Below are 26,298 nucleotides of genomic sequence, written 5' to 3' on the forward strand. Positions count from 1 at the left end.
GGGAAAGTAACTTTTTGAGTATGGTGGCATGGATATCATGTAGCCTCCTCTGTGATGGGAGTAGGGCAAACAGTCTGTGAGAAGTCTGTAAGGGTGGGTGGGTTCCTTCATGATATTGCTGGCCTTTTCCCAGCACCTTTCTGTATATATGTCCTTGATGGCAGACAGGATGGTGCTGGTGGTTTTAACTATCCAACAGAAATTCCTTTCTATCCTACCAGAGCAACAGGTCCACAGTCTATGCCATCTTATTGGCTCCTCATGCAACCCTGAAACATCTGGGCAGTAAAGATGCATATGTCAGGATGCTCTTTATCAACTACAGCTCAGCATTCAATACTATCTTCAACTCAAAACTAATCAATATGCTTTGGCCTCAATGCTTCCTTGTGCAATTGGATCCTCAATTTCCTCATTTGCAGACCCCAGACAGTTCAATCTTGGCAACAATACCTCCTCCACAGTTTCCATCAGCAAAGGTGCACCACAAAGCAGTGAGCCTGGCCTCCTGATCTACTCACTTTGCACTTAACTGTGTGGCTAAGCACAGTATCACTGCCTTATTAAAGTTTGCTTACACCACTCTTGAAGGCTGTATCAAAGGTGATGATGAATCTATCCCACAAGAAAATTAATCTCCGGGTTCTTTATGGTGACATGTATGTACTTTGATAATAAATTTATTTTGAACTTTGAATACTTCCCCAACTCCACAGCCAAATGTTAATATGTATTATCTTCATCTTTGTACTTACTGGGGTTTCTTTCAGCTGTTTGGAATGTTTCTTGCTCTTGCTTATCTTAACCATCTCTACTTTACAGGTCATGGAATGAATCAAACAATGGGAGCCAAATACAGTTTAATATGTTGTGAATGAATATACAGGTTGAGCACCCCTTATCTGAAACTGCAAAATCCAAAAAACACTCTGAAATCCAAATCTTTTGAGTGCTGACATGATATGACAAATAGAAAATTCCACAAGGTTCTGGGAAGGTTCCCAGGCGGTGCCAGTGTTCTGAAAAGTAGCCTCCCATTTCCTGAGTAGGGGTTGGTGCCAATTTGTGTTCAGCAGTCATCATAGTCAGACCTTCATGCATTATTCACAGTGATTACCATGTGTATGGTGTTCATTCTCTGCTCTGTGCGGTGAAGAATCAGAATCAGGTTTATTATCACTGACATGTGATGTGATATTTGTTAACTTAGCAGCAGCAGTTCAATGCAATACATAATCCAGCAGAGAAAAAATAAACCATAATAATAAACAAGTAAATCAATTACGTGTATTGAATAGATTTTTAAAAATGTGCAAAAGTAGAAATACTGTGTATTTAAAAAAAGTGAGGTAGTGTCCAAAGCTTCAATGTCCATTTAGAAATTGGATGGCAGAGGGGCAGAAGCTGTTCCTGAATTGCTGAGAGTTCTGGCTTCTTCAGGTATCTCCTATCTGACGGTAACAGTGAGAAAAGGGCTTGCCCTGGGTCTTGGATGTCCTTAAAAATGGATGCTACCTTTCTGAGACACCACTCCCTAAAAATGGTCCTGGGTACTTTGTAGGCTAGTGCTGAAGATGGAGCTGACTAAATTTACAACCTTCTGCAGCTTCTTTTGGTCCTGTGCAGTAGCCCCTCCATACCAGATAGAGATGCAGTTGATCAGAATACTCTCCACAGTACAAGAAGTTTTTGAGTGTATATGTTGACATGCCAAATCTCTTTAAACTTCTAATAAAGTATAGCCATCATCTTGCCTTCTTTCTAACTACATCTACATGTTGGGACCAGGTTAAATCCTCAGAGATCTTGACACCCAGCAACTTGAAGCTGCTCACTCTCTCCATTTCTGATCCCTTTATAAGGATTGGTACATACTTCCTGAAGTCCACAATCAGCTCTTTCGTGTTACTGACGTTGAGTGCCAGGTTGTTGCTGCAGCACCACTCCACGAGTTGGCATATCTCTCTCCTGTATGCCCTCTTATCACCACCTGAAATTTTACCAACAATGGTTGTATCATCAGCAAATTTGTAGACCTCAGTGAAAATGTCAAAAAAGGTCTGCAGTTACACCTATGGGTAATAGTGAAAAGATATAAAGAGGAGGCATTGATGGTTATCTATAGCAGAGGAAGTCAAGTTGATGGAAAACCTGACAGTGGTGGGTCATGCATCTGTGTTGGACAGCCACCATCTGCAACCTGAAACAGGACAAATGGTTTGAGTTTAATCCTGAAAGTAATGAACAGAAGTTAATGAAAAATAGAAAAATACTGCATAAAGCAAAAAATGAAGGTCTTCGTCATGTATCCAGAGTGGATTCATCAGAGTGGGAGTGAACATATGCCACCTAATGGTACGCTGATCATGAAATAAGAAAAGATCTGACATCGTCACTGTTGCAGACTGAATCAGCATATAGGAGAGAGATTGAAAACTTGGCTGAGTTGTGACTTAACAACAATCTCTTAATCAATGTCAGCAAAATAATGAGCTGTTATTTGACTTCAGAAGGAAGGAAGCCAGAGGTCCATGAGTCGGTCCTCAGTGACTGTATATGGTTAGATATACAGCACCAATAAAAAGTATTCCCCCCCCCACCCCAGAAATGTTTATGTTTTATTGTTTTACAACATCGAATCACAGTGGGGTTTTTTTTGACACTGATCAACAGAAAAACTCTTTTGTGAAAAAAGATGACTACAAAGTGATCCAAATTAATTATATAACACACTGTAAGGTTTCACTGCTAATGAAGAGGCTTCTCTGCAATGTTTCACTGCTAAGGTAATGGTTTCTCTGTAACAACAATGTTTGGGTTATGACTAGAGATAACAGGGCATGTTAGCCAATGTTCTTTCTTGTGTGTCTGGGAGCCAGGAATTTGTGGTCTTTTTGCCAGGGAGAGATGAGGAGAGAAGACGTGAATGGAGAGAGTTGGTAGACCACTAGACGGAGTGGACTTGGAGCAAGGGTACGAAGGTCAGCGACAATCGGAGGAGGTAGATGGTGGATGGATGGCCTTATTAGCAAGCTCCAATGTTGTGCATTAGACTGTTTCATGAGAATGAGCCCTTTTCTTTTTTTTTGTTATTAACCATACAATCAAATTAAGAATTATAAAGTTCAATCATTTAATCACATATTGTGTACTGTTTATTTCGTGGTACTGATTTGTAACAGGGGACACATTGCACAGCATCCACTCAAATGTAGTTTGGTCGGGCTGGGGACGATCATCCCCTATGTTAAGCCATTAGCTGAACTGAGAGTTACAATTACAAAATTACAAATTATAAATCACAAAATAAATAGTTGCATAAGTATTCATACCTTTAGCATGACACACCAAATCATCGCTGGTGCAGCCAATTAGTTTTAGAAGTCACAATTAATTAAATGGAGATCTGTTTCTGAAGACCTGTGTGCAGTCAAGATGCTTCAACTGAGTGTAGTAAAAATACACCTGTATCTGGAACATCCAACCGCTGGTGAGTCAGTATCCTGGCAAAAACTACTGTTACGGTATGTCTCCGGCAACAATGAATATAGAATTGAGTCAGGTTTTTTATAAAAATATATTAAACTCTGCTCAATAAAAATGAAAAGTGAATAAACGACTAACTTAACTGGAAGTTAACTGCTGTACAGCAACTCTGGAACAATTCTTAAAGTGGTATATGCGAACACAGTCTTGAAGTGGTAAATGCAAAAGTCCAAGTGATTTATACCGTTAATTAGGAGAGACTTTACCGAAGTAACAAATTCCTCGACGACGTGACATTACTGCTGATCCCAGCTGAAATATGCCTGGCCCGAAGGATTCACAATGAAGGAAATAAAAACAGCTTTAAGGAACTGACCTTTTCCTTGGCGAATGAACACTGCACAACCCTTTCTAATCTTACCGGTAGGGGTTATCTCAGATGCAGGTTACTATTCCCTGAATGAAGATTCAATAAGGTCGACCCTGTAGTAAACTGCTGACGACACAAACTTTACTCAATCCTTTGGGTTCCTGTACTTTGGCAAAGTCTTCACTCTCCAAAACTTAGACTTTAAAATTAAATCATAGATACATCAAACTGGCAGCGATGAGCAGAACTGCTGGCATAAGAATTCTGTACCTTACAGTAGAAAGTAAAACTCTGCTTTAAAACAAAACTGTGCCATGAGACCAAATACACAGCATAACCCAGTAACTAATGAATTGAACGACTCAACACAAAAACTCCTGCGTCACAGCAGGCTTTCCCGTTCTATACCTGTTGAGCACGTCATCACGTGACCTCACACTGGTGGAGAATTACATCACCTCACCATCACAAGACCATTACATCATGCTCAATTATGTCATGGTCATAAGACAGTCACAAAATACCCACGGGGTATGTAACACTACACCATGAAGACAAAAGAACACTCTAAGCAACTCCAAAAAATGTTACTGAAAAGCACAAGGCAGGAGATAGATACAAGAAAATTTCCAAGTAACTGATTATCCCTTTGAGTATGGTTAAGTCAATTGTCAAGAAATGGAAAGAATATGACATAGCTGCAAATCTGCTTAGATCAGGCTGTCCTCAAAAACTGAGACAGTGCAAGAAGGGAACTTGTGAGGGAGGCCAGCAAGAAACCTATGAGGAGCTACAAGCTTCAGTGGCTGAGATGAGAGAGTCTGCGCATACAACTGTTGCCTGGATGCTTCACCAGCTGCAGCTTTATTGGAGAATGACAAAAAGAAAGCCAAACACAGCACATCATCAAAAACACACCATCCCTACCGTGAAGCATGGTGAGGCTGTATCATGCTGTGGGGATGCTTCACTGCAGCAGGTCCTGGAAGGCTTTTGAAGGTAGAGGGTAAAATTAATGCAGCAAAATATAGGGAAATCCTGATGCAGTCTGCAAGATATCTGCAACTTGGGAGATTTGTTTTCCAGCAAGACAATGACCCAAACACAAACCAAAGTTACACAGGAATGGCTTATAAACAACAAAGTTAATGTCCTGGAGTGGCCAAGTCAAGAGTCCGGACCTCAATCCAATTGAGAATTTGTGGCTGGACTTGAGAAGGGTTGTTCACACTCTATCCTCGTGCAATCTGCCAGAGCTTGAGCAGTTTTGTAAAAAAATAGAGAAAAATTACAGTATCCAGATGTGCAAAGTTGACAGAGACTCAAGGATGTAATTGCTGTCAAAGGTGCATCTACTAAATACTGACCTGAAGGGGTTGAGTATGCAATCAATTTGCTTAATAATTGTAATAAATTTAGACCAATTTGTAGAAATTTGTTTTCACTTTGATATGAAAATGTCTTCTGTTGATCGGTGTCAAAAGAGCCAAATTAAATCCACTGTGATTCAACGTTATAAAACATGAGAACTTCCAAGGGGTTAGGGGGTGAATTTTTTTTATAGGCACTGTATGTATTTTGATAATAAATTTACTTTGTACTTTGATCTATCACAACAAACTAAAAATTGAATTAACTTGTAAATATTCAGGAGGTTGGATGCAGAAAATTAAGGCACGGCATAAAAATTTTAAAAGATTAATGGTGATAATGCGTTTGCTGATCACAACACAGCAAAGAAATACGTTGAGTTTTTGCCAAGATCCATGGACATTGAAGTCTAGAGCACCATGCATTCATAACAAGAAATCATGTCAGTTTATAAAATCAAAGCAAGATTGCTAAGACAACATTCCTTTTTTAATGAGGCAGACGACACTAGAACAAACAATTTAAAAAGTTATCCAGCACAGTGTCTCCTCATCCTGATGTCAACGACGATGTACTTTCTCCCTCGAGTTTCTCCGACCTGATGCAGTTGTAGTGTTTGGTGCTGCATTTATCATCTTTTGTAAGTTAAGTTAGTCACACTTTTTTCGTAAATACAAAATATATTTTTGCATGAAATCGGGTGTTTCATCTCCACCTGAAATGCCACATGAGTAACATGACCAGTGTCATTATTGCATTACATTTACATGTAATTACATTCAATCGTTGGATTTCACCTTACATAAAGCTTTAAAAAAATGTATAATAGTGCACTGTAACCTTTTAATCAAATAACAGCATCATAGGTGGAGACAAAGCCTTTTTTGTTGTTAACAGCTGATTCAGATATTCTCCCAATGTTCCTGTTCTGCTTGTTACGCTGTACACATTATAGTTGAATATTAATGATATGTAATAACTTTTCCTACAGCTTTCACATTATTCAAAACTCTTTCAAAAGTAACTCTTGAAACTGTATTGACCACCCCATTAAGCAAAGCATTCCAGATCCTAAAGTACATGTGATGCAAGAAATGTTTACCTTATGTTCCCTCTATGCATTTCATCAGTCAGAAGAAATCTGTGCCATTTGCTTATAGAACTTTAATTCAGGTCTACATCCTTCTTGGTTTTAAACAACACATCAGATCAATTTAGCTTCCTCTGTTCAGTGGAGGATAATCCCTGATTCTCAAATCTTTCAATTCATCAATAATCCATTATTCTTGGAATTACTATATGAGCAATTTTCTTTTGTAATCTTTTCCAACTCTTCTCAAGGTGTGATTGGAAAAATTGAAAAGAATATTCCAGCCAGGAAATTCTTATGTCTATTATACAAGTTTATAATAACTTCCCCACCCCACCCCCCACTTTGGGCCTGTTTAGAAAAGCCAAGATCCTTTATCCTTTACCAAATGCTATGTTTAGATTTGTGCATAAACACTGAGTTCTTCCAACTACCCCTATTTGAGATTGCAAGGTTTAGCTTTAATTCTTAGCTCACCCTTCACTCTGAAACATATCATCTGCATTCAATTTATCACCAATATTCTCATCCAAGTTCTTTTGCAATGTGACAAACAAGGGAATCAGCAGTGTTCCCTTTGGCACAAAAATCTGAAAAACAATCTTCTTCTACTATCTTCTAACTCTTTCTACTGAGCTAATTTTGTATCCCATTAACTAAATCACCATGGATTCCTTGCATCTTCTGGACCAGCCTACCTTACTGGACCCTGTGAAACACTTTGCTCAAGTCCACCACCACATCTGAAAGAATGCAATGAGCAAAGTGAAGAAGGATCCAACTGCTCTTTCTGCAATTCATGCGCAAGTTGCTCGCAATCTAACTTGTTAGGAAAGTAATTGGCACACTGGGCTTTATTGCAAGAGTTGGACTCTAAAAATAGGAAAGTATTGTTTTATGTTGGTAAGACTTCTATTGAAGTACTGTTCACTTTTGGTTCCCTTACCCCAAAGTGAACACTATGTATTGGGATTGGAAGCAGTACAAAAGAGACCACTAGGCTAATTCCCAGGATGAGAAGCTAAGCAATTTAGATATATTTTCCCTTGAAGTTTAGAAGGATGGTATGATAGACACAAATAAGGTGTTGAGGGCATGTGACAGGGAAGATGTGCTGTTTCCACTAATGGGTGATTATTAATTGAGGGAACATACTTGCAAGATAAGGGGAAATTCACTTAAAACTGAAACATGTAGCAACTTATTCTTGCGCTAGGAGGCAAATCTCTGCAAGTCACCACCTGGACAGCTGTGAGGCTAGATCATTTAGGGGAAGTAGATTTATTTTTAAAAGATCAGGGAATTAAGTTCTTTGAGGAACTGACACAGAACAGGAGATGGGACCTGGGCAAATCAGCCAGGATGATGTTGAATGGCATGGCAGACTTGAGGGGCTGAATGACCTCTCTTCTATTTGATATTATGGCACTATATTTTTCTCTAATCTATAAATTTAAAAATTGTATCTTGCCTCTCAAATTGTCATTGATGTACATCAAAAGCAGCAGTGGTCCTTATACTGAAAGCTGAGGAACTTCAGTAAACACCACTCATCAGCCTTGAAGTCAACAGCATAAACTGTGTTTCCCTGCCAAAACTGTTCTCTTGTTCCATTAGTTTCTGTTTTAAGTACCCACATCTGATATATTATTAAATGCCTTTGTTCATGTGACTTTTCCAAAAATGTTCTCACTACTGATTGCAAAACATGATGTCACATTAGCCTTTTTTTAAAGAAATAAAGGTCCTATATCAATAGCAGGTCTGGAAGACTCCAGACCAAAACGGCACATTTTATCAGGCCTGTTTATTTATTTGAATGGGGGAGGGGGTGTTTCTACAATAGGGTGACTGCCTCCTTCCCTGTTATTTCCCTTTGAGTTTTGTTTACACATTCGGGACATGGAAATCTAATTATTAGAAACTTGGCAAATACCTCATTGATGTATATAGTAATATTGTCAAAGTACTTTGGCATAGATATTACTGACAATAACAATATTTTGTTGGATTTCAAAATACCAAAACTGCACAATAGGATGTCATTAAATTTGTCACTACATTGCAACATAATCTTTAATTAAAATTAACACCATGTATCACAACATAAACAATTTCAGCTTGTTTTTTTTTTCCAGAGAGCTCAGAATCACTTGCATTCCCAATGGGCTATTAACAGTAATATATTTATTTCAGAAACCATAAGATTTTACAAATCTCATGTAAAACTCCTAGGCACATTTGGAACTGTATAATAAAAACAAACAATAATTTCCAAAACGTACTTTATCAGCTGCATGTTTTAAGTACTGACCATTGCTTGATCATTTGTCAGAAATTGCATTGCATAGTTTCATGGTTGAAGTTAGCCAGACATTTTTTTGTTACAATGGCTTACAGAAATAATTGAAATACAACATGCAACATATTCATAACAGCAAATCCATTTAGTAAATACAAAGGAGTAAAATTATTTCTTGAGACACTGCATCTAAATTCATAGGTTAATGCATCCTGAAGTTAACACAATCTGAATCCAAATAGAGACCAAGTAATACAAGGAAGTCCAGCATGTGAATTCTGAGATTGTAATTGCTACTGGAATAATTTTACTGGCTATTAGACTTTCACAGCAATTTTACAGTCTGAAGTTAATTTTGTTTTTATTCTGGCAATATTTGTTTTTTGAAAACTACATACAATGGAGGCCAGAAAACTGTTCATGATGTTACTCACTATATTTCTTGCAAAGCTGGTAATAAACTTAGCAAGACAAAGGATCTGAACCATGATGCTTCATGGGCCACTGAAATTGTGAAAATTCAATGACACCATTACAGAGTAACTAAAAAATTGGTGGTATCATTAAAAAATCATTTAAAATTGTTTTTAAATGAACTACTAAAAGCAGGTACTTCTACTTAGGATGAAGAAATATTGTTAAGCGACTTTGAAAACAAAATTAATTATTAAATCAGAATTGCTCGAGGGTAATACCTGTTACAGCCACAATATAAATATGAACTTTTGTGAATTCCTGGGAAAATGTGCTTTTTTTTTACTTGCAATAAACAGCACCACAATTTATAGATAGCAGAAACTATGAGAATGTTTGTTCAAGAACTTCACAGTAATGTAATTCCAAGTAGTCTTTAAAATCTAATGTACTGAATTCAGTCACGTGGAAGAAAATTCACTGTCTCTATTTTGCCTTCCATAAACCAGGTAGAACAGAATGATAGCAGAATCAGAAATTAGATGCATCAGTGGTGCAGGGAGTGATTCCCTTTCTTCCCACCCATGGGAATGTGCCTGTTTTTTGCCGAGCACCTCCATATCAAAGCATTGTGGAAACTAGAAGCTGTAACGAATGAATGAGACATAACCCTCCCAATATATTGAGCCCAACTAACAGATTAGCATGAATTGGGTTGAAAAGGAAAATTAAACCAACATTAACCATTAAACCAACTGAAACTGGTGAAATAAGTGTTCAATAATATTTGGAAACAGTTCTAGTAGGTGCAGTGATGCTTTTGAAGCAACATGGTAAACTTAAAATTAAAATCAGATATTCATATTCCATTAACTCCTATAATGCAGTGATAAAAGCTTAAATATCTTTTCAGATCTTAGGATTCAGCTGTACTTGGCAAAACATGAACATAGATGGTCTTCGTGTTTAACATTTTCAAAGACGAGTCATTTGTAATTCCTGAAAGAGAGATAAATCTTATGATTAAACAACTTACTTCAGTTAAATAATGTCATAATCATAGATCTACGCTAACGATCAAACATCTGAGTTAAAATTCAAGAGCATTTGAATAGCCAGTCACCAAGCACACTATAAAAAAAGGTTTTGTCTAGCAAAGTCGCCATCATCGGAGTGGATTGAATCGACTGGGATGGCTTTGGCTCAACAGGCCTCAGTGTGAACAGGCAGAGGTGAGGGTAGGTTCTGGTAAGTTGTTGTTTTTTTTTCTCCCTCCATATGATTTCTTTTTTAAATAGTAAGTTTGGAGAGAATGAAAGGCAGGATGTTGGGAAGTCAGGGAGACCTCCGGAGTCTCTGACAAAAACACCTGCAGGAAGTACATCCAGCTGCAGCTCCTAACAAACCACGTTAGGGAACTGGAGCAGGAGCTGGATGACCTCTGGATCATTTGGGAGAATGAGGAGTTTATAGATCAGGGAGGTAGTTACGCCAAAGGAGCAGTGCACAGGCAATTGAGTTACCATCAGGTGACGGAAGGGGAAAGGGCAGGCAGAGCAGGGTTCCCCTGTGACCATTCCCCTCAACAAGTATATCGACTTGGACACTGCTGGGGTGGGGGGGATGACTTATCAGGGACAAGCTACGCCAGCCGGATCTCTGGCACGGAGTCTGGTTCTTCAGTGCAGAAGGGAGGGTGGAAGAGGAGAGCAGTAGTGATAGGGGACTCAATAGTTAGAGGTACAGACAGGAGGTTGTGACAGAGACTTCTGGATGGTTTGTTGCCTCCCGGGTGCCAGGGTCAGGGATGTCTCTGATAGTGTGCACAGCATTCTGAAGTGGGAGGGTGAGCAGCCAAATGTCATGGTACACATCGGTACCAATGACATAGGAAGGAAGAGTGAGGAGGTCCTGAAGAATGAGTATAGAGAGCTTGGTAGGAAATTAAAAAGCAGGACCTCGAAGGTGGTAATCTCAGGATTGCTACCTGTGCCACGTGGCAGTGAGGGTAAGAATAGGATGCTCTGGAGGATGAACATGTGGCTGAGGATCTGGTGTAGGGGGCAGGGTTTCAGATTTCAGGATCATTAGGACCTCTTCTGGGGCAGGTGGGACCTGTACAAGAGAGACAGGTTACACTTGAACTACAGGAGGACCAATATCCTTGCAGGGAGGCTTGTTAGTGCTATTGGGGAAGGTTTAAACTAGATTTGCAGGGGAATGGGAACCAGAGTGCCAGAGTAGATAGTGGAGCAGGGGTGAAAATAAATAAAGTTAAAAGTTCATGCAAAGTCACAAATAGAAGGTTTGTGTGTGGTGGTAATAATCTTCTAAGGTGCGTCTATTTCAATGTAAGGAGTATTGTGGGGAAGGTAAATGAGCTGAGGGTGTGGATTGCCACATTGAATACGACATTATAGCCATTAGTGAAATTTGGCTACAGGAGGGGCAGGGCTGGCAGCTTAATGTTCCAGGGTTCCGATGTTTCAGACGTGATAGAGGCAGAGGTATGAAGGGTGGGGGGGGGGGGGGGTGGGGGTGACATTGCTAGTCAGGCAAAATGTTACAGCAGTTCTCAGGCAGGACAGATTAGAGGGCTTGTCTACCGAGGCCATATGGGTGGAGCTGAGAAACAGGAAAGGTATGACCACATTAATGGGTTTGTATTATAGACCACCCAATCGTCAGCGAGAATTGGAAGAGCAAATTAGCAGAGAGATAGCAGACAACTGCAGGAAACAAAGTTGTGATAGTAGGGGATTTTAATTTTCCACATATTGATTGGGACTCCCATATTGTTAAAGGTCTAGATGGGTTAGAGTTTGTAAAATGTGTTCAGGAAAGTTTTCCAAATCAATATATAGAGGTACCGACTACAGAGGATGCAATTTTAGATCTCCTATTAAGAAACGAGTTATGACAAGTGATGGAAGTGTGTGTAGGGGAACACTTTGGGTCTAGTGATCATAATGTCATTCGTTTCAACTTGATCATGGATAAAGATAGATCTGGTCCTCAGGTTGAGGTACTAAACTGGATAAAGGTCAAATTTGAAGTGAGAAAGGATCTAAAAAGCATGAATTGGGACAGGTTGTTCTCTGGCAAGGATGTGATTGGTAAGTGGGAGGCCTTCAAAGGAGAAATTTTGAGAGTACTTAGTTTGTATGTTCCTGTCAGGATTAAAGGCAAAGTGAAAAAGAATATGGAACCTTGGTTTTCGAGAGATATTGGAAATCTGACAGAGAGATGTATGAGAGGTATAGGCAACAGGGAGCAAATAAGGTGCTTGAGGAGTATAAAAATTGTAAGAAAATACTTAAGAAAGAAATCAGGAGGGCTGAAAGACATGAGGTTGCTTTGGCAGTCAAGGTGAAGGACTATCAATTTTGGCAGTCAAGAGCTTCTACAGGTATATTAAGAGCAAAAGGATAGTAAGGGATAAAATTGGTCCTCTTGAATATCAGAGTGGTCGGCTATGTATGGTACCAAAAGAAATGGGGGAGATCTTAAATGGGTTCTTTGCACCTGTATTTATTAAGGAAACTGGCAAGGAGTCTATGGAAATAAGGCAAACAAGCAGTGAGGTCATGGAGAGAGGAGGAGATGCTTGCTGTCTTGAGGCAAATCAGCATATATAACTCCACAGGACCTGACAGAGTATTCCCTCAGACCGTGAAGGAGACAATTGCAGGGTCTCTGGCTGATGTGTTTAAAATGTCAGTATCTACGGGTGAGGTGCCAGAGAATTGGAGGATAGCTCATGTTGTTCTGTTGTTTAAAAAAGGCTTTAAAAGTAATCCAGAAAATTATAGGCTGTTAAGTTTGACGTCTGTAGTAGGTAAATTATTGGAAGGAGTACTAAGAGATAGGATCTACAAGTATTTGGATAGACAGGGACTTATTAAGGAGAGTCGACATTGCTTTGTGTGTGGTAGGTCATGTTTAACGCATCTATTAGAATTTTGAGGAAGTTACCAGGAAAGTGGATAAAGGGAAGGCAGTGGATGTTGTCTACATGGACTTCAGTAAGGCCTTTGACAAGGTCCCGCATGGGAGGTTAGTTAGATATACGTGGTGAGGTGGTAAATTGGATTAGACTTGGCTCAATGGAAGAAGCCAGAGAGTGGTAGTGGAGGATTGCTTCTCTGAGTGGAGGCCTGTGACTAGTGGTGTGCCACAGGGATCAGTGCTGTGTCCATTGTTATTTGTCATCTATATCAATGTTCTGCATGATAATGTGGTAAAGTGGTCAGCAAATTTGCTGATGATACAAAGATTGGAGGTGAGGAAGGTTTTCAAAGCTTGTAGAGGGATTTGGACCAGCTGAAAAAATGGGCTGAAAAATGGCAGATGGAGTTTAATATAGACAAGTGTGAGGTATTGTACTTTGGATGGACAAACCAAGGTAGAACATACAAGGTAAATGGTAGGACATGAGGAGTGCAGTAGAACAGAGGGATTTGGGAATACAGATACAAAATTCCCTAAAAGTGGCGTCACAGGTAGATAGGGTCATAAAGAGAGCTTTTGGTACATTGGCCTTTATGAATCAAAGTATTGAGTATAAGAGTTGGAATGTTATGGTGAGGTTGTATAAGGCATTGGTAAGGCCAAATTTGGAGTATTGTGTGCAGTTTTGGTCACCTAATTACAGGAAGGATATTAATAAGGTTGAAAGACTGCACAAAAGGTTTACAAGGATGTTGCTGGGACTTGAGAAACTGAGTTACAGAGAAAGATTGTATAGGTTAGGACTTTATTCCCTGGAGTATAGAAGTATGAGGGGAGATTTGATAAAGGTGTATAAAATTATGATTGGTATAGATAAGAGTGAATGCAAGCAGGCTTTTTCCACTGAGGCTAGGGGAGAAAAAAACCAGAGAACATGGGTTGAAAGGGGAAAAGTTTAAAGGGAACATTGGGGGGGGGGGGGGCTTCTTTACACAGAGACTGGTGGGAGCGTGGAATGAGCTGCCAGATGAAGTGGTGAATGCAGGCTCACTTTTAATATTTAAGAAAAACTTGGACAGGTATATGGATAAGAGGGGTTTGGAGGGATATGGCCCAGGTGCAGGTCAGTGGGACTAGGCAGAAAAATGGTTCGGCCCAGCCAAGAAGGGCCAAAAGGCCTGTTTCTGTGCTGTGATGTTCTATGGTCCTAATAAAGCCCAAACTACAGAAAGAAAGACTAAATTACTAACAACCTTCCTAATTGTACTCAATCAAGAGCTGAAATGTCACATTACAACTCAATGATGAGACTCTACATGGTGAATTACTTACTAGGTCTGGGGAATATTCCACTTTTGCATTATTTACAGAGTCAGAGGGAAGTGCAGCAAATGATCAAGATCATTTGAACTGCTACTCTCATCGTCCTGTATCTGGCCCTCCATATCCCTACTGTACAGGTACCACTCCAAACTTCTCTTAAACATTGAAATCAAGCTCGCATGCACCACTTGTGTTGGCAGCTCATTCCACACTCTCACGGCCCACTGAGTGAAGAAGTTCCCCCTTTTGTTCCCCTTAAACTTCTCATCTTTCACCCTTAACCCCTGGTGGTTGTAGTCCTACCCATCCTCAGTGGAAATAGCCTGCTTGCATTTACCCTATCTATACTCCTTATAATATTGTTTAGCTCTATTAAATCTCCTCTCAATATTCTACATTCTAGAGAACACAGTCCTAACCTATTTAATCTTTCCTTATAACTCAGGTTCTCCTGACCCAGCAACATCCTTGCCAATTTTCTCTTGCAACTCTGTTTATATCTTTCCTGAAGGTAGGTGACCAAAGCTGCACACAGTACTCCAAAATAGGCCTCATCAACATCTTGTACAGCTTCAACATAATATGTCATCTTCTGTATACAGTACATTTGATTTATGAGAACCAATGCGTCAAAAGCTTTCTTTACAACCCTGTCTACCTGCAGTGCCCCTTTGTTCTACCACACTCCTCAGTGCCTCACTGTTCACCATGCAAGACCTACCCAGGTTGGTCCTACCAAAGTGCAACACCTTGTACTTGTCTGCATTAGATTCCATCAGCCATTTTTCAGCCCATTTTCCCAGCAGTTGCAGATTCCTTGGCAGGCCATGATAGCCTTCCTCACTGTCCACTACACCTCCAGTCTTGGTGTTATTCACAAATTTGCTGATTCAGTTAACCACATTATCATCCATGGTCGATAAGGTGGACAAACAAGGACTTAGTACTAATCCCTGTGGCACACCACTAGTCACAAGCCTCCAGTCAGAATGGCAAACTTGAAGTCCCACTGTAACCCGACAGCCCTGCACGCTACCCACAACACCCCAACCTTTATGTCATCAGCAAATTTACAGACAGTCAGAGAAATTTAATAGAAAGTCAAAGAGATGCCATTCAAGAGATTTATTTTGTTATATCTTATTGTGAAGTTAGAATGAGGCAACAATGGACTTTTTATGTTCACCTTTGGATGCTGACACTAAAGTTAAGATGCAGCTAAATGCCACAGCATTAACATTTTAATGGCTGGACAAGGAATGCAAATGCTCATCTAAAAATGAAGTAAGTTTTATTCTGTGCAGCTTCAAACAAGTTAAAAGCAACAATCAACCCTTGAATGTGATTTTGTGAGACAGATTTCGTGGCAGTAGTGATGTTTCTGAAACACATCGCTTCATCACTGAAAACATTTCAGAGCTCCAAATCTTTTTATAACCATAAGCTGACATAAACTCATTCTACTACTGCAGATCAGGACAGTATCATGGCCAGTAGAGTGACTAACAAAACACTCAATCTTGAACTGTATGGTCAAACAGCACCTAAGTAAAGTGATAAAGGGTTGATGAATCGGGCTGAGACCCTTCCCCAGGACTGAAAAGAAAGGGAGAAGCCAGAATAAAAAGATGGGGGAGAGGATGGATCTTGAAAGTGACAGATGAAGCCAGGTGAGGAGGAAGGTAGTTGGATGGGAGCGCAGTGATGAAGTAAGAAGTTGAGAGGTGACAGGTAAGAAAGGTAAAAGGCTGAAGGAGGAGGGGCACCAGAGGGAGGTGACAGTCATGTGACAAGAGAAGAGGTAAGAGGGGAGTCAGAAAAAGGAGTGGTAAATAAAGTTTTTGGGGGGGGGGGGGGGGGAGGGGAGAAATGACTGGAAGTTAGAGAAATTGATGTTCATGCTGATGTTCAGGTTGGAGGCAACCCCAGACAGGGGAGCAGGGGGAGGGTGTGAGTGTTGCTCCTCTGACCTCATTGACCTGATTGTGGAGTAGAGAAGGCCATGGACCAACATGTTGGAAAGGGAAAAGAGATTGGAATTAAAATGGTTGGCCAATGGGAAATCATGTTTGTTGCGGACAGAGTGAAGGTGCTCGACAGTTTCAAACAGTATGACAGCGTAAAATACCGAACAAGAACAGGGACAAACTCTGCAGGACTATCTACAATCAACCACAATGGTCCTATACTCAGTAATATATGAGAAATAACCTAATGAAAAGGAAAAAAGTGCATGAATACCACACATTACTTTGTCTTCTTCATTTGTCTCAGTTCAAATTGATTGATGTGTCTCCAAAAAGCAACACAGTTAAGATCAGGAATTCATCAAATTAATTAATGCAGTACATCAGAGATCTGTAATACAATGCCACCCAGGCATTTCTTTTAAATTCTCCCTCCTAAGCCATGAAAAATTTCCTGCCTCATATTGTTAAAGTGGGGCTGAACCATTCTCAAACTCAACTAACAAAGGGCATTAACTAAGGTTGCCAGAACAGAACACTTAAAAAACACAGCATGATGACACCCTAAAAGACTGAGCGTAGATAAAATAGCACAAATGTGATGCATATATAGTGTAGATAGATATGCCACCGGTATTTATCAAAATACAAAATAGCCCACAGGGAGTAAAGAAAATTCTAAGCTACATATTAATAAGGAGAACAAGACCAGTGTATGCAATAGATGAAGGACCAGAGTTCTTTAATGGACTACACAAATCTATTGATCACTATAGTCTGGCTAAACTGAACCATCAAAAGAAGTAATTACTCCCCAGTTCTCCTGGCTTTAACTTGTACCTTCAGTAGAATATACCTTTTGTATTGGTATCGTCAAGATACAAACTTAGTTTTTTGCTTCTGAGGCCAAACACTTTAGCCGCCTCATGAAGAAGTCCAGAGTACGTCAGCCCAGTCTGACCAACTGGGTTCTCCAGCAAAACAGCTCCAACTGTTCCCTTCAGGCATTCTGTATAAGAAGAGCAGAACTTGTTAGTAAAATGCTAAGAAAATAACTATCAAATTTCTACCACACATACAGATATGAAAGAACAATGTTAACAGATCAGTTGTATTGTCTTTCTGTCAAATCCACATTCGTCTTATTTCATTACAAATATAAGTTTCACCACTTCCTTTACTCAGTTTGAGTTCAAGTGATGTATTGAAGCAATTGATCATAAATTATGAAGAGCTCTGAAATGGTATCTAGGTTGACTCAAAAGAACTTTGGTTTTCTTGTTTTTTTTTAAAAGATAGAAATTCTGACCCTCATATTAATAACAATAAAAATCACAACTACATCATGGGGGTACCTCCTGCAGAACACAAATCTAATAACTAGAAGTTGAACTCATGACACTACATTTTGATCTTAAAATAGACAGATCAAAAATTTCATATTTTAATCCAAGATTTATATCCTGAATACAATTTACTTATTTTCCTAAACAGGCTATAAACAAGAAAAATGCAGAAACTATTCAGCAGTTTAGACTGCACCTATGGAAAGGGAAAGAATTGCTTAAGGCTGGTGCTGGTGATCTTCCATTATGTTCGGCATAATCAGAATCAAAATCATCGGCATTTGTCAAAAAATTTGTGGCAGCAGTACAATGCAATGCATAATAATAGAAAAAACATGAATTACACGAAATATTTTAAACAGTTAAGACCATAAGATATAGGAGCAGAAGTAGGCCATTTGACCCACTGAGTCTGCTCTGCCATTCAATCATGGGCTGATCTAATTCTTCCAGTTATCCCCACTCCCCTGCCTTCTCCCCATACCCTTTGATGCCCTGGCTAATCAAGAACCTATCTATCTCTGCCTTAAATGCACCCAATGACTTGTCCTCCACAGCTGCTCGTGGCAACAAATTCCACAGATTTATCACTTTCTGAATAAAGTTAATTTCTCCGCTTCTCTGTTCTAAATGGATATCCTTCAATTTCTGGAATCAATCATGTGAATCTTCTCCAAACTCTCTCCAATGACAGTATATCCTTTCTAAAATAAGGAACCCAAAACTGCACATAATACTCCAAGTGTGGTCTCATGAGTCCCTTATAGAGCCTCACATCAACATCACATTATATTCCATACCTCTAGAAATGAATGCCAACATTGCATTCACCTTCTTCATCACCAATTCAAGCTGGAGGTTAATCTTTATGGTATCCTGCACGAGGACTCCCAAGTCCCTTTGCATCTCTGCAGTTTGAATTCTCTCCCCATCTAAATAATAGTCTGCCCATTTGCTTCTTCTACCAAAGTGCATGACCAGACACTTTCCAACATTGTGTTCATTTGCCACTTCTTTGCCCATTCCCCTAAACTATTTAAGTCTCTCTGCAGGCTCTCTGTTTCCTCAACACTACCCGCTCCTACACTTATCTTTGCATCATTGGCACATTTAGCCACAAATCCATTAACCCCATAGTCAAACCATTGACATACACCATAAAAAGCAGTGACCCCTGTGGAACTCCACCAATAACCGGCAACCAGGCAGCATAAGATCCCTTTATTCCCACTCTCTGTTTTCTGCTGATCAGCCAAAGCTCCACCAATGCTAGTAACTCCCCTGTAATTTCATGGGATCTTATCTTGTTAAGCAGCCTCATGTGTGGCACCTTGACAAAGGCCTTCTGGAAATCCAGTACACCCCTTCTACTGCATCTCCTTTATCTACCCTGCTTGGAATTTCCTCAAAAAATTGCAGTAGGTTAGTCAGGCAGGATTTTACTTTCAGAAAACCATGCTGGCTTTGGGCTATCTTGTCATGTGCCTCCAGGTACTCCATAATCGCATCTGTAACAATCGAATCCAACAACTTCCTAAGCACTGATGTCAGGCTAACAGGTCTATAGTTTCCTTTCTGCTGCCACCCAACCTTCTTAAACAGCAGAGTAACATTTGCAATTTTCCAGTCATCCGGTAAATGCCAGAATCTATCGATTCTTGAAAGATCATCGTTAATACCTCCGCAATCTCTCCAGCTACTTCCTTCAGAACCCAAGGGTGTATTCCATCAGGTCCAGGAGAATTATGCACCCTCAGACCATTAAGCCTCCTAGGCATCTTCTCAGACGTAATTTTCACTGCACATATTTCATTTCCCTGACATTCTTGAATGTCCGTTGTTCTGCAGATGTCTTCCACTGTGAAGACTGATGCAAGATACGCTTTCAGTTCCTCTGTCATCTCTGCATCTCTGATTACAGTATCTCCAGCGTAATTTTCTATTGATTCTACATTTACCTTCACTCTCTTTTAATATCCTTTGATATTAGTCGCCAGCTTCCTTTCACAATTCACCTTTTCCATATAACAATTATAGCACGGAAACAGGCCATCTCGGCCCTTCTAGTCCATGCCAAATGCTTACTCTCACCTAGCCCCACCTACCTGCACTCAGCCCATAACCCTCATTCCTTTCCTGTCCACATACCCATCCAATTTATTTTTTAAATGACAAAATCAAACCTGCCTCTACCACTTCTACTGGAAGCTCACTCCACACAGCTACCACTCTCTGAATAAAGAAGTTCCCCATTCGTGTTACCCCTTAACCTTTGCCCCTTAACTTTCAACTCATGTCCTCTTGTTTGAATCTCCCCTACTCTCAATGGGGAAAGCCTATCCACTTCAACTCTATCTATCCCCCTCATAATTTTAAATACCTCTATCAAGTCCTCCCTCAACCTTCTACGCACCAAAGAATAAAGACCTAACTTGTTCAACCTTTCTCTGTAACTTAGGTGCTGAAACCCAGGTAACATTCTAGTAAATGTCCTCTGTACTCTCTCTATTTTGTTGACATCTTTCCTATAATTCAGTGACCAGAAATGTACACAATACTCCAAATTTGGCCTTACCAATGCCTTGTACAATTTTAACATTACATCCCAACTCCTATACTCAATGCTCTGATTTATAAAGGCCAGTGTACCAAAAGCTTCCTAATGACCTTCTTAGTTTCCTTTTGCAAGTTTTTAAAAGCTTTCCAATTCTCTATCTTCCCACCAGCTTTGGCTTCCTTGCATGCCCTCTCATTTGCTTTGGCTCTGAATTCACTTGTCAGCCGTTTGTCACTTGTTGGTTAAATTAAATAATCAGAGCAAAAATAAATAGTGAGGTCGTGTTCGTGGGTTCAATGTCCATTCAGAAATCAGATGGTAGAGTGGTAAAAAGCTAACTTTGAATTGTCCAGTGTGTGCCTTCAGGCCTCTGTACCTCCTTCCTGATAGTAGCAATGAGAACAAGGCATGTCCTGGCTGATGGGGGCCCTTAACGATGGATGCCACCTTTTTAAGGTATCACTCTTTGAAGATGTCCTGGATACTGGAGCTGATTAAGTTTACAACTCAATGCAGCTTATTTTGATCCTGTGCAGTTCCCCCCCCCCCCCCCCCAAATACCAGAAGGGTAATGCAGCCAACTAGATTGCTCTCCTTGGTACATCTGCAGAAATTTGCAAGCATTTTTTGGTGACATATCAAATCTTCTCAAACTCCAAATAAAATATAGCCACTAATGCATCTTCCTTGTAACTGCATTAATATGTTTGGGCCCTGGACAGATCTGCAGAAATATTGAAATTGCTCACTCTTTCCACATCTGATCCCTCTACAAGGACTGATGTGTATTCCCTTGTCTTACCCTTTCTGAAGTCCACAATCAATTCTTTAGTCTTACTAACACTGAGTGCAACGTTGTTGCTGTGACACCTCTCAACTAGCTGATATATCTCGCCCCTGTTTGCCCACTCAACACAAATCTGAAATTCTGCCAACATTAGTCGTGTTGTCAGCAAATTTAAAAATGGCATTTGAGCTGTGCCTAGCCACACAGTCATGAGTGTAGACAGAGTAGAGCAGTGGGCTAAACACACATTCCTGAAGTGCACTAGTGTTGACTGTCAGCAGGGTGGGGATATTACTTCTGATCTGCAAAGATTGTGCTCTTCTGGTTACGAAGTCAAGGATCCATTTGCAGAGGGAGGTACAGTGGCCCAGGTTTTGGAGCTTTTCAATCAGAACTGTTGGAGTGATTGCCTTAAATGCTGAGCTATAAATCAATAAACGGCATCCTAATGTAGATATTTGTATTGTCCAGGTAATCCAAAGCCACGTGAAGAGCCAATGACAACACATCTGCTGCAGACCTATTGGGGTGACAGGCAAATTGTGGTGGGTCCAGTTCCTTGCAGAAACAGGAGTTAATTCTAGCCATAATCAAAATCTCAAATCATTTCATCACTGTATATGTGAGTTCCACCGGACGATAGCCTTTAAAAACAAAATTATCTTCCTGATACACTGCAGCTATCAAAATAAAAGTTTTAATCCTATTCCTATATTAAGAATATAGTTTGTAAACCAATATTCTATTTTACTAATACAGGTTCTTTTTGTGCTTAAAATATTTTTATGTGGAGGTGAGTCTCTTGGCTTTGTTTCCACTTTGGAGGAATGGCTTTTTGGCAGCAACTCTTCCATGAAGACCACTTATCTAGAGTGTAGAGGGGTGTACTTAGGTTCCAGTGGTCCATGTGAGTTCAGAGCTAATACCAGCATTGCACTTCTTCCAATTTAGAAAGGGTGTCAGTTTGATGTATCTCTCATCTACTGCACTTAGATTCCATGCCTCACCACTGCATTTCTGGTCCTCAACCTTGCCCGTTTCTTTGTGCTCAGAAGAGCTTGGACAGCACAGCTTGAAACACATGTCTGCACAATATTTCTGCTTGGGTGAGACCTTGCTGATGCTGGATGACCACCTTGCGTCTTGTGGCTATGCTCACTCTTGCTATGGTGTCAAAATGTTCTTTCACCACTGAATGTTAAACTGTCACATCTGCCACACCCTCACCTTTTAGTTTGGTTATTGTTTGCTCAATTTGATTACTTTTCAACCAGCTTTTGTTTCAGTTAATCAATTTAGTTCATTGAACTCATTATCTCATTGATCATTAGCACCTGTGTATCTTTGTTTAATAATGTACTGAGGCTATAGACTTACAAAGTAATCAAGTTTTTATTTGAAAAGTGGTCTATGTTACTTAAATGAAATACAAAAAAAAATCAATGTACATTTAATTTTTTTGGAAATTTAAAATCTGTTTTCTACTGGCACACTAATACAGAAGACAAAAAATAAATATATAAAACCAAAATTTATATTAAAAAATCTAGGGTGCCTAAGACTGAAGGTCTTTCAATACTTAACGGGTTTCAAAGATTCCCCCATTTCTTCTAAACTCCAGCGAGTAGACCCAGAGCCGTCAAACACTCCTCACAAGTTAACACTTTCATTCCCAGGATCATTCTTTTGAACCTCCTCGACCCTCTCCAATTCCAGCATGTCTTCTCTTAGATAACAGGCCCAAAACTGCTCAGAACTGCTCCAAGTGTGCTCTGACCATTGCATTATAAAGCCTTAGCATTACTTCTTCACTTTTATATCCTCATCCTTTTGAAATAAATGCTAAATGCATTGGCTTTCCTTGCTGCCAACTCAACGCTGCAAGTTAACCATTAAGGGATACTGCATGAGGACTCCCAAGTCTCTTTGCACCTCTGATTTCTGAATATTCACCATTTAGAAAATTGTCTGCGCCTTTGCTCCTTCTACTGAAGTCTGTGACCATACACTTCCCTACACTATATTCCACCTGCCACTTCCTTGCCCATTCTCTTAATCCATCCAAGTCCTTTTGCAGACTTCTTGCTTCCTCAACCCTATCTGCCCTTGCACATATCTTTGTATTATCCACAAAATTGGCAACAAAGCCACCAATTCTATCATTCAAATCAATGACATATAACATGAAAAGAAGCAGCCCCTACACCGACTCATGCGGAACACCACCAGGCACTGGCAGCCAACCAGAAAAGCTCCCTTTATTCCTACACTTTGCCTACTACCTGGCAGCCAACCTTCTATCTAGTAAATAACATTCACCAACTCTCCTTTTGACTATCCTGTCTGTTATTTCCTCAAAAAAATTCCAGATTTGTCAGGCAAGATTCCCCCTTATGTAATCCATGATGACTTTAGCCTATTATATCAGAAAAGTACTGCACAATAGCATGGTTTCCTTGGTATTATACAAGAAAATTCAATTGTTGTAATATAATTGATAGACTATGGTTAAAAATAGTTAAATATTCTCAAGTTTAAATTTACCTGATTCCATTCCTGAGTTTGGTACATTTGTTGTTATTTGCAGAGTTTTCATTGACAGAAAAGGGATTTGCAAACTTTGATGATTTAATTATTTTCACGTCTACTTTTGCAGGTAGACCATCTCAACAAATTCCAAATCTCTTTATTAATCAACAAGAAGCTCAGATCTCAGCCTTCATACTCTGCCTTGTGTAGCTGGATCCTGAACTTCCTGCCAGATCGCTAGCTGGTGCTAAGAATGGGCTCCCTCACCTCTGCCCCTCAGGGCTGTGTTCAAAGCCCTCTCCTTTACTCCCTGTATACCCATGGTTGTTTCACCACCCACAGCTCTAATCTGCTAATTAAATTTGCTGATGATACTACATTGATTGGCCTAATCTCAAATAATAATGAGGCAGCCTACAGAGAAGAAGTCATCACCCTGACACAGTGGTGTCATGAAAACACCCTCTCCCTCAATGTCACAAAAACAAAGGGGCTGGTTGTGGACCACAGGAAGAGTGGAGACAGGCTAACCCCTATTGAGATCAATAGATCTGGGGTCAAGAGAGAGAACAGCTTTAAGTTCCTTGGCAAACACTTTACCGAGGCTCTCATTTGGTTTGTACATACTAGCTGTTTGGTGAAAAAGGCACTGTTGTGCCTTTTTCACCTCAGACGGTTGAAGAACTTTGGTATGGGCCCCCAGATCTAAAGAACTTTCTACAGGGGTACAATTGAGAGCATTCTGATTCACTGCCTGGTATGGGAACTGTATTTGCCTCAATCACATGACTTCGCAGAGAGTGGTGCGGACAGCCCAGTGCATCTGTACACCTGAACTTCCCACCATTCAGGATACTTACAAAGACAGGTGTGTAAAAAGGGCCCAAAAGATCATTTGGTGACCCAAGTCACCCCAATCACAAACTATTCCAACTGATAACATTGGGAAATGGTACCGAGGCATAAAAACCAGGACCAACAGGCACTGGGACAGCTTCCTCCCCCAGGCCATCCAACTGCTTAACTCAAGCTGACACAACTATATTTCTATGTTATATTGACTGTCCTGTTGTATATACTATTTATTATAAATTACTAAATATTGCACATTTAGATGGAGACATAAGGAAGATTTTTACTCATGTACATGAAGGATGCAAGTAATAAAGTTAATTCAATACAATAAAGGCAAGAATATTGCTAACCTTCAATGAAGTAGCAAAACATTTTAAGTTGCTTCACAAGATACTTTATCATAAAGTAGTTCAAAGCCTATGCACTATTACTACAGTTAAACCAGAAGACTTAAACAATCTTACATAGAACAAATGCATTAGCCGTTCTGGGCATACCTTGAGGTTTGGCATTCACAAGCTGTAAGTTGACATACTGGCAGAGTAGATTATCAGACTGTGTAATAGTTTCTACTGGCGCAGTACCAACTGTCACATACAGAGTTTTTCCATTGAGACGTTTCAGATCAGTATCATTTGTTAGTTCTGAAAGAGATGAAAATAATCATTGTTCCAGGAAGCACTTTTACTTATCTTCATAATTAAAAAAATGCAGCTGTCAGAAAAATTATTTAAGGTTAAGTTAAACATAGAAAACCTACAGCACCATGCAGGCCCTGCAGCGCACAATGCTGTGCCAAACATGTCCCTACGTGAGAAATTACCTAAGCTTACCCATAGCCCTCTATTTTTCTAAGCTCCATGTACCTTTCCAGGAGTCTCTTAAAAGACCCTATCGTAACCCCCTCCATCACCGTCACCGGCAGCCCATTCCACGCACTCACCGCTCTCTACGTAAAAAACTTAACCCTGACATCTCCTCTGTACCTACTTCCAAGCACCTTAAAACTGTGTCCTCTCGTGTTAGCCATTTCAGCCCTGGGAAAAAAGCCTCTGACTATCCACATGGTCAATGCCTCTCATCATCTTATACACTTCTATCAGGTCACCTCTCATCCTCCGTTGCTCCAAGGAGAAAAGGCCGAGTTCACTCAACCTATTCTCATAAGGCATACTCTCCAATACAGGCAACATCCTTGCAAATCTCCTCTGCAACTTTTCTATAGTTTCCACATCCTTCCTGTAGTGAGGTAACCAGAACTGAGCACAGTACTTAAAAGTGGGGTCTGACCGGGTCCTATATAGCTGTAACATTACCTCTCCGCTCTTGAACTCAATCCAACGGTTGATGAAGGTCAACCTTCTTAACCACACAGACAACCTGCACTGCAACTTTGAATGTCCTATAGATGCGGACCCCAAGATCCCTCTGATCTTCCACACTGCCAAGCCATTAATATTATATTCTGCCATCATATTTGACCTACCAAAATGAACTACCTCACACTTCTCAGCCCGGTTTTGCATCCTATCAATGTCCCACTGTAACCTCTGCCAGCCCTCCAGACCATCCACAACACCCCCAACCTTTGTCTCATCAGCAAATTTACTTCCTCATCCAGGTCATTAATAAAAATCATGAAGAGAAGGGGTGGGTCCCAGGACAGATCCCTGAGGCATGCCACTGGTCACTGACCTCCATGCAGAATATGACCTGCCTACAACCATTCTTTGCCTTCTGTGGGCAAGCCAGTTCTGCATCCACAAAGCAATGTCCCCTTGGATCCCATGCCTTCTTACTTTCTCAATAGCCTTGCATGGGGTACCTTATCAAATGCCTTGCTGAAATCCATATATGCTACATCTACTGCTCTATCTTCAAAACTCTTAGTATCTTTCCTTTCAGTTAGTCCTGACGAAGGGTCTTGCCCAGAAACGTTGACAGTGCTTC

General features: G+C 40.1%; 1 protein-coding gene across 2 annotated transcripts in view; it reads right to left on the reverse strand.

Annotated features, from left to right (window-relative positions):
* Positions 1-8,357: 8,357 nt before the first annotated feature.
* iars1 (isoleucyl-tRNA synthetase 1) overlaps positions 8,358-26,298 on the reverse strand; it is a 172,214-nt gene continuing 154,273 nt past the window's right edge. For both annotated transcript variants that reach the window (XM_059944616.1, XM_059944615.1), the window contains 3 exons: positions 24,846-24,992; positions 17,131-17,283; positions 8,358-10,032 (listed from right to left, as the gene is read on the reverse strand). In XM_059944616.1, the coding sequence (XP_059800599.1) occupies positions 9,950-10,032; positions 17,131-17,283; positions 24,846-24,992 (383 nt within the window). In that variant the 3' untranslated portion in view covers positions 8,358-9,949. The remainder of the gene's footprint in view (positions 10,033-17,130; positions 17,284-24,845; positions 24,993-26,298) is intronic.

The sequence above is a fragment of the Hypanus sabinus genome, chromosome 19 (assembly GCF_030144855.1).
Source record: "Hypanus sabinus isolate sHypSab1 chromosome 19, sHypSab1.hap1, whole genome shotgun sequence".
NCBI classification, from domain to species: Eukaryota; Metazoa; Chordata; class Chondrichthyes; order Myliobatiformes; family Dasyatidae; genus Hypanus; species Hypanus sabinus.